This window comes from Oenanthe melanoleuca, chromosome Z (genome assembly GCF_029582105.1).
Source record: "Oenanthe melanoleuca isolate GR-GAL-2019-014 chromosome Z, OMel1.0, whole genome shotgun sequence".
Lineage (NCBI taxonomy): Eukaryota > Metazoa > Chordata > Aves > Passeriformes > Muscicapidae > Oenanthe > Oenanthe melanoleuca.
The window spans coordinates 18,577,126-18,586,574 of record NC_079362.1 but is presented as its reverse complement, the minus strand read 5'-3'; the positions used below and the strand labels follow the sequence as shown (position 1 = coordinate 18,586,574).

The window sequence follows — 9,449 nt, the reverse complement described above, 5'->3', positions numbered from 1 at the left end:
TGAAAGCTGTTGTGCGGGGGATTTGATTGTGCACAAAGGGGCTCACTTTCACACCAGTAGCACTAAACCACATCATGCTACTGCTCATCTAACACCCAGGGAAGTTCACAGTCCCTGTCACAATGCCAGGAAAATGATGCCCGCATGTGAAAAGTTCAGATCCCATTTCCCACGTGTCAGTGGCTGGCCTGTAGCGCCAGGTCATGGCAGGACTCCAGCCCTCAGCATCTTCAGCCACAAAGGGCAAGCGCTGCCTGATGAGAAACCTGCAGCGCTACCCTGCACCAAAGCTCTGCACTGTACCAGCCAAAGCTCCACTCACTGCTGCAGGATGCTCAGGTCCTGGACTGGCAGCCCGTGGACGTTTGCTGTCCTTTGCCTCCCCTCTGGCCTCTGGAGGAAGAGAGGGGCCTCATCAACATGGAATTACAAAAGTAATTCCTGTCTACTCACCAGAGAGATGAGGAACCTTTGGAACATAACTATCAAAACCATTAAGTCCACTTTATTCCAACCACCCAGATCTTAAAGAAACCCCAATTCCAGGAGCAGAATGTTGGTACACAGATGGGAATGGCTTTGTAAGATCAAGCAAAATCAGGATATACGATTAGCACGGAGCAGTAGGGGATAGAAGCCCTACCTCTACGAGTCAGCTCAGAAGGCAGAGATAATCACTTTAACCTGTGCCCTCTGACCACCCTGAGGAGAAAGCAGCAATTTATGAAGAGATTCCAAGTATGCCTTCAGGGTAACACATGCCCATGAAGCAGTTTGGAAAGAAAAAGTGTTATTGAGAACTCAAGGAACGCAGATAAAGCATTGTGAGAAAATCTTAAAATTGCTGGAGGCAGTGCTACTACCTCAAGAGGTTGCAATTATGCACTGCAAAGGAGATCAGAAAGGAGAAATAGACCCCAAAAGAGGTAACAGGTTGGCTGACCAGGCTGCAAAAAGAGTAGCAGAACAAAGCCATGCTGAGACTCAGGCAGTAATTCCCAAAGGTGAGGAGCAAAATGACCATGATATATATCATATACTCAGAAAGATGTAGAATTAGCAAAGGATTTGCAAGCAGAACAAAACCATAATGTTTTTGCAATGCCTCAGGGAAAGGTGCTGCAAGGTAATCAACACATTTCAAGCACAAGAGCAAGAGGTTGCTCCTCCGCACAATTCCAGCATGAAGACCAGATATACGTAAAATCCCCGAGGGAAACTGTCTTTTGCCAAAATGGAAAGAACTCTATTCAGTACTTTTAATCACTTGTACAGCCTTTAAAGCTTCAAGTGTTAACCTCTTGGATATCTTATTCCAGAATCAAAAGACTTCTGTAAAAGGCAAGTGGAGTCCAAAACTAGACCTCAGAAAGAGCAGGAGAAACCAAGATGTGTTTCACATGGTCATCGTCTTCCTGATACTTCTAATTGGAATCCAAGCCACAGCAGAAGACTGTCATTACCATCAAGATCTCCTTGGCCTGCAAGATCCTGGCGGATAGAACACTCAAAAATATTCAGGACCTAATGGGCTAAAAGGGATTGAAAAGGTAAAACCACTTTACACCCTTATAAGGATTAATGACGAGCAGCTGAAGATTGAGGAAACCTGACTCCATGCCTGCCTTTGTTGTCCAGCCTCAAAGTAAGATCTCTATGGCTTGTAAATTTGAAACTCACAAACCTCTTGTTACTACAGTGACCATGTGCATCTGTGATGTTTCTAACAAGCAGTGTGTGCATTCATTTCCATGTGATTCCTAGCAGGATTTTTGTATTATGCAAACTAAAATGGGAGACTATAACCTAGTGCAAGATAGTCCCCTTCTTGTGTGACACATAGGTGAGAAGACCATCATGGAGAGATATAGTAACTGAGCCCACCAGGATTCCCACCCAACAAATCTTGTTTCCAACAGCCAACTCTTGTGCAAATCCAATAGTAAATTGTACTGGTCGTGGACTTAGTACATGGAACAGATCTCATGGAGGATGTGCTTTTGAGAATTGAATTTCATTCTTGGGATATTCCAGGCCATCTAATCAAGTTGAAGGGGTAGCCAGAAACATAATAATCACATGAGTGTATATCGTTCCCAATTCCATGACCACGTGTTGGTGACCCAGACATGCATGGAATCCTGAGAGCACAGCTATGTCCTTTTATGGGCTGAGGTACCCAGAATACTCAACTATTTGTACTGGGAACTTTAGTAAATTAAGTGTCCTTTGTAACACTAGCAGGGGCCAGTGTAAGGTTTCTGAAGGTGTCAGAAATGCTTGCCTAAAGGCAGGCAATGTATCTGAACAAACCACAGTGACATGCCTTGGGCATCGACAAAGAGCGAACCTTGTCCCGTCCCCCAGCATGGGAGCCTTGCCCTGCTTGTCCCCAGCCAGCCAGCCCGAGGGACACCTCGGCAGTGTCCCCACCCTCCTGCTGAGGCTTCTGCCACAGGCCTGGGGCAGGCTTTGGGGAAGCACCAGAGAGGGCAGGTGTCAGGAACAATGCAGCTGCCTGGGGACTGCGTATGGCCTCTGACACCCAATTCCTCAGGGCTTCCCACCGCCCCAGCCCCTCAGGTGCCTCCTGTCCGCTTGCAGCCTCCTGGCACCCACTCCCTCACACATCCCCCTCGTTCCTTCTCACTGCCTTGTCCCATCAGGGCCTCCACAGCCCCTCATCCCTTCACTGGCCTCCCAGCACCCTGTGCCCTCAGGATCTCCCCCAATCCGGCCACCCTGCCCAGCAGCAGCGCTGCAGCCCCACAGGAGCTCCAGAGGAGGCCGAGCAAGAGGTGCCACGGAGCCCTCAGCAATCCAGCCAGGAAAACCCAGGCAGGAGGACACTGATGGCGGTTCCTGGCTGGGACAGGGGTCGTGGCCATCTCCAGGCACCGTCTCACAGGGATCCCTGCAGCTCTGGCCCCTGCCCACCCGCTCTGTCGCCAGCACAAAGGCTTCAGCACAACCACCAAAGGCCAAGGGGCTTCTGGCCATTTCCCCTGCACCACTGCATGCCTGAGCAGCTTGCTTCTCCCTTCTCCCCCTCTTCCCCAGTGCCCTGCAGACCCTGGGAAGCAAAAGAAAGCTCCTGGGAGTCTGTCTATTGCAACACATCCTATATTTCTATATTTATTATAAAACAAAAAGGAGAACAAACTTAAAGAAAGGAAAAATCCAGCTGCCTTGCTGGTTCAGATGGCTCCACAGGCAGAGCCTACAAGATCATCTCTCTGCAGAGCTCCAGCAGCACAGCCAGGCACTGCCGCACAGACGAGGCCGTCTCTTGCACACCCTGCGGATTTGGTCTTGCAACTTCCGCAATGAGGAGTAGGGAGCTGCCTGTACCGCCCGGAGGATGAACGCTGTTTCAGCTGAAAGGTTTCTAATGGCAGGGCTGCTGTCATCTGCCATATCTTCGAGGGCTGGAAGTGAAAGGAACAGAGCCACGGTCAGTTCCCAGATCTGTGGGGCCCCGAGGAGACTCCCGTGCCAGGGCATTTCCATCCCGCTCCAGCCATGGCCAGGAGGGAGGAGGGATCACCGGGATCAGCACGAAGCTGCTGGCCACGAATGCCCCCCCATGCCCCTGAAATCTCCGTGTGCTCTGCCCACGCCGCCCCCGTCCGCACAGGGAGCAGAGCCCTCCGCAGCCGGGGCAGGGCCTGCAGCTCCTCCTGCCAGCCCCGCTGCCAGCCCGCTGCCCTCACTCACCCTCACTGATGATCTGGAGCTCTTCCTCCTGCCCTCTCAGGCACCACCCGGCCATCCCTGGGAACACAGACCTTGTCACGGCTCTGCCCAGCGGCACAGCTCCCTGCCAGCGGCGCTGCCAGCCCTGTGGCCACTCGCCCTCGTGGCCGGCAGGGCTCAGCCCGGGCCCTTGCCGCATGCTGCCGCCCAAGGCACGGCTGCGAGAGGGCGGCAGCAGCCCCGAGGGCAGCCGGGGCTCCACGGCGCCGGGCACGGACGGCAGAAGCTGCCGGGGCAGCAGGCGGGGCTGGGGCCGAGCTGCGGCGGGGCGGGGAGGGAGCCCGGGCTCACCGATGAACCTGATGGCCGCGTCTCGCAGGGGCTCCTGTGGGCTCCGCAGGTACGGCAGGGCCTGGCGCAGGTGCTCGGCCGCTCGGCTCCTGTCCTCTGCCAGCTGCGGAGAGCGGCGGGAGGGAAGGCTCGGGGTGGGCTCTGCGCCTTTGCCAGGCGCTGCCCGCGCCCGGCCCCGGCCTCCCCTGCCCGCACAGCGCTGAGGCGCGGCTAGCAGCCGCTGGGCCGGGCTCTGCAGGGGCACAGGGCCGGCTGTGCCCGGGGAGCCGCGGTGCCGCCCCGCCCCGCAGCCCCGCTGGGCCGGGGCTCCGTGGGCCCCCGGCTCGAGGCCGCAGGAGCCTGGAGAAGAGCCCGTGCGGCCGCTGCGTGCAGCACTGGGCAGGGCCACAGCTGCCAAGCGCACACAGTGAGCGCCGCGCTCAAGGGGCTGCTCCAGCCTGAGCCTGGCGCTTCCAGTCCGTCCTTACCAGTCCCTCGCCGAACCTCCATGTCTCATCCACCTGCAGCATCTGTTCAATATCCCTCCTCTTCAGAAATCTTGATGAACTGTGCAGTGTTTCCCGAGAGGCCTGAAGAGCAGCAGAGACACGGAGGTGGCCCCACAGCCCGGGGCACAGGACTCATGTCCCTGTGCCAAGGCCTGGAGGAGGCTGCAGCCCACCAGGCACCAGGGCAGGAGGCAGCTGAGCCCCCTCCCAGGGGGACACGGGCAGCCCATGAGTCCTCACCTCTGCTACATACGGATTCTCATCATGGCAGTGGAAAGTGAGTGGGAACAGGCTCTGATGCACATGTGATTTCAGGGCCTTTCTTTCCTCTTCCATTACTAACTCCATCATTTCTTGAAAAATATTCATTGAACACAGCTGCACCTGGCTATCATCCTGTATGAAAGGAAAGAAAAAAAAGACCTCAGCATTGGTTCCTTCAGGCCCACCTGGGCAGCAGCATTGAAATCCACAGGGCACAAAGTGTCCGGGCCGCAGCCGGTGTCCGTGGGCTGGGGCACAGAGCCTTACGCTGTCAAAGAGTGGCAGGAGCGCCTCAGCCAGCCGCAGGGCGATGGGGCTGCGTAAAGGGGCACCATGACACAGGAACAAATGTCTCAGTACAACGACGCTCATCCTGACCACGTCGCTGTCGTTTTCCTGCAGGAGCTCCACAAGACTTTCAGTCAGGCTCCACATTTCTTTTGCCTGTATGGAACATAACTGTGTGAAAGGCCCCCCTGCTGCCGCAGGGCCTAGAGGCCAAAGGCCTGTCCCGAAGAACTCGGGCTGATGAACCGGGAGGCAGGAGAGATGGGAGCAGCTGCCTCAGCAGTTGAAGCCCAGCCATGCCCAAGCGACTGCATACCCCAGCCTCATGCTGCTGGCAGGGCTTCAGCAGCTGCTTCCTTTTCACCATGCGGGGATTCAAGGGGCACAGCACCACGAGGCCTCTGAGTGCCAGGTGACGCCTCTCCCTGCACTCGCTCTGCAGGTTCTTTGAGATGATCTCCAAGAGACTGGTCCCATATTTGGTCACGTCCAAGCATTCCAGGACCTGAAAGGCACAGGGCAGTGGCAGGGGACCCGGCCAGCAGGAGCCCAGAACTGCACAAGGCTCGGCCCAGGCAGCAGCACAGGGCACGGACACTGTCCCAGGCAGCTGTGGCTACAAGAGGACAGAGAGCTGGGAGGCAGCTCAGCGAGGCAGCGCTGGCCATCAGGCTCACCTCCACAATGAATGCCAGGGCAGCAAGATCCCAGCATGGCACCTCCATGCTGAGCAGCCTTAGCAGGTACACTGCAATCCCAGAACACCGGGCTATGGATGAAAAGCGCATTACTCTGAAAGGCAGAAAAAGGGACCAGGGCCTGGGTCAGAGGGACAAACCTCTCCCAGGACTGATTCCCCACCATCCTGCAAGGGGACCTGGGCCATTTGAGAGGTAGGTCCTTTTGGGAACCCTCCTCTCCCAGCCTTTTCCAGTCTGCTTGGCAGTCCCTCAGTGACAAGGCCCTCTGGCCCACATCCACAGCACTGTGTGGGGGACCCGAGGAACAGAGCAAAAATGCCAGGGGCAGTGGAGAGCAGGGAGTCTCACCTGGCCAGCAGACCCACAGCATAGTGGTGGGTGTCAGCACACAGCAGCATGTCCCAGCCACACTTGTGCTCCATTGCCATCACCACACGCTCACCCTGCATTCGGCAGAGCAGGGACTTCAGGGTCTGCACTGCAAACCTGTGTGCAAATCAAAGCTCAGGTCATGCTGGGAGCACTGGCTCCTTCCCTGTGGACATGGCAGGGACAGAAGGACTGGGACAGAGAACCTGTTGGGGCTGGCAGCAAGGCCGTGTTGCTGCTGGCATTCCTTCCACAATTTATCGACCTCCTCTGGCATGTCCAAAGTGCTGAAGAGCACTTGGAAGAGCAGGTGGACAAACAGGCGGGTGAAATCCAGTGTCTCTACATGTGGGATGCAGGGCATCTGGAGGAACTTCCACATCACCACAGTTGCCTGCAAAGGACAAACACCCCGAGGCAGCGCTCAGTGCCGAGGTGTCCGTGCGGCAGGGCCCGAGCGTGGCAGGGAGAGGCCGGAGAGACGCAGGGGGAGTGCCGGGCCTGGTGCCCCTGAAACTGCCCCTAGACCAGGATTCAGCCCAGCACCTGAGGCTAGGAGATGCAGTGGGGGAAGGAGGATGGAGAGCTGCTGGAGAGGCAGCCTTGGGGGTGAGCAAAGGCCAGTTCCAGAAACTCACAGCCAGGGCAAAGACTCTCATTGTGTCCCCATCGGAGGTGCACGTGCTGTGCTCTGGCCAGTTCCCCAGCACATCCAGGAGTCTCAGCTGCACCGACACTGCAGTCCTGCTCGAGCACAAGATGGTCTTCCACATGGTCTCAGCAGCTCTGTGGGGTCAGAGCTCTGTCTCAGGGCGGTCTAAGACACAGCACCATGGACTGGGCAGCAGCAGGGACCTGAGCTAGCTGCCAGCTCTGCCTCTGCCCATTGCCCCTTGCTGGCAGCACCCAGACAGCCCAGCCCTGTGGGGACAGGCTCCTGAGGGGCAGGGAGGGAGCATGGCAGCAGGCTCGGGGGCTGACATGCCAGGGCAGGGAAATGGAGCATCCAGAGGGCTCTGGAACTCTCTGTTGGTCAGACAGACCTGGAAGAGTCTGTACAGGGTGATGGGCTGGTGAGCCCTGAGCCCTCTGGGCTGGTGGGCCCCATACCTGTCACACGATGGGGCCACATGCAGGAGAGTCATCACCACATCAGTGGGCTGTGCCTCAGTGAGATCCAGCAGGGTCCTGTGCAGCCTGTGCTCATGAGACTCATTGGCCATGAGCCACTGGTGGATGTACCTCACCATGGCAGGCACCTGAAAAAGGTGCGATGAGACTTGAAAAGCTGCCAGAGGCAGTAATGTCCCCAGCTTCCCCAGAGAAGTGCTTCCCTTCCCACCACACTGTGGTGGCCTCAAAGGCTTACAGGGACCAGCAGACCCCAGTGGCTTGGGAGGCCAAACAATTCCTGGAAGGATCAAACCCTTGCCACAGGCTGCTTACTTGCTTTGGACTGGGCAAACCACCTTCTACAGGCCTATCCAGCAGGGCAGCACTGGTGTTGGTGGTGTGACTGTCACAATTGTCCATGGACCCAGCGCCCATGGTGCTGGTCTCTTCCTGCCAAATGCATTTGATGAATTTACAAGTGCGGCAGGAGAACGAAGGGCAGGAAGAGAGGGATGTTCCATGGAGTGCTCCAAGTGCTGTGCTGGGCTGAGCAGTGACAGCAGGCGCAGCCCAGGTGGGGATGGCTGCAGGTACCTGCACTGTGCTGGGAAAGAGGCCACCGGTGGGTTCCTGCTCCTGTGTCCGGTCCATGGCTGCACCTGGCGAAGAGCGAGCGCAGCCAGAGCTGAGGGAGAGGCTGGAGAACACAGCCCAGCCCTGCGGTCCCCAGGCAGGGACAGCCCGGGATGCCCCAGGGGATGGAGCACGGGCACTGCAGGGTGTCTGCCCGGCCCCTCTTCCATCCTGTCCCTGGGCATGTCCCCAGGGGATGGGATGGGATGGGATGGGATGGGATGGGATGGGATGGGATGGGATGGGATGGGATGGGATGGGATGGGATGGGATGGGATGGGATGGGATGGGATGGGATATGGCCGTGCTGGCAGGAGCCATCAGCCCTGTGGCCCAGCTCTGCCACTCACCATCCTGCATTGGCTGAGATGGCTCCGGCTCTTCAGGCTGTTGAGCTGGATCAGCTCTAGATCCTCTCCTTTTTATTCTTCTGAACAGTTTGAAGACGTTGAGAAATCTGCCTGCCATGCTGAAGTCTGGCCTCTAGGTCACCTTCTAGAGAGATTCCTCCGGAAAGCTGTGAGGCAGACAGTCCCGCAGTCTGGCTGCAAAGTCAGCTGCAGGAGTAGCACTCAGAAAAGCTCCGGGTCAGGCAGGATCGAGTGCGCTGTGCGGGGGCTCCTCACGGCACCGCTCTGTCCTGTCCTGTCCCGTCGCGTGCTCCGAGCACTGTGGCGTGGCCATGTCACCGCCAGCTCCTATATCACCACATGTCACAAAGGGTCCTTTGACACCCTGTCCTGTTCCATGCCATAGTGACCGTGTCATGAACCGTGTCACTAACGGCCCTTGCACACACTGCCACCAGCCCTGGGGCTGCCCCCAGCCCAGCCAAAATGGCCCAGGTTGGAAGGAATCCCTCACCCCAAGTGTCTAAGACAGCCCGACAGGAATTTAGGAAAGGCTCAAACCATCAGCAAACGCTGCCCTGCTCTGTGGGCTCAGGGCAACAGAAGGAGTCCCCAGGGCTGCCGATGCAGCTGCAGCGGGAAGGGCATGGGGCCTTACACAGGAGCTGGCTCGGCCTCCTTGGGACACATCTCGCCTGGTGGCCATCCTAAACCCGCGGCTGTGACACAGACAAGGAACGTGTGGGCAAGGGCACAGATGCTGCTTTGACCCCTGGGCCCTGTGAGCACTGAAATTAGCAGGTGTGGCAGAGTCCCTGCCCAAGCAGACCTGCCACCCCCTGAGCCCTGGCAGCGCTGGTGCCCGGCTCCTGCCCCAGTGACCTGTACCCTGGGGTGCTTCTGTGCCAGAGGGAGCCAAAGCCCACACGCACTGGGGGCTGTGCTCCTTGCTACAGGGCTGTTGGCAGGAGCACCTGGAGCAACTGCTGGCAATTCTTGGCGTCTGTCAGAAGGCAGAAGCCGTTAGTCCTGAAATAATTTCTTTCATGGGAGGGATTGGCAGGAGCACCAGAACACAATCAGCAGCTGAGTTTCCCAGTGCAACTAGATAGTACAGAGGCACTGTCATGTTTCCTTGTGTTCTAACAAAAACATCAGCCCAGTCTGATGTTCAGTGCTCCAGTTGTTGCGTGTCT

General features: G+C 57.3%; 1 protein-coding gene across 1 annotated transcript; it reads right to left on the bottom strand.

Moving 5' to 3' along the window:
* Positions 1-3,106: 3,106 nt before the first annotated feature.
* Positions 3,107-8,976, bottom strand: LOC130265399 (maestro heat-like repeat-containing protein family member 7). Its single transcript, XM_056514465.1, has 15 exons — positions 8,254-8,976; positions 7,865-7,929; positions 7,604-7,720; positions 7,268-7,416; positions 6,796-6,943; positions 6,364-6,551; positions 6,137-6,274; positions 5,765-5,879; positions 5,404-5,592; positions 5,067-5,243; positions 4,776-4,931; positions 4,515-4,616; positions 4,048-4,150; positions 3,718-3,774; positions 3,107-3,428 (listed from the first exon to the last, which is right to left on the bottom strand). Exons 1-15 carry the CDS (start codon positions 8,369-8,371, stop codon positions 3,229-3,231), a joined length of 2,022 nt encoding a protein of 673 aa, XP_056370440.1. The 5' UTR covers positions 8,372-8,976; the 3' UTR covers positions 3,107-3,228.
* Positions 8,977-9,449: the final 473 nt, after the last annotated feature.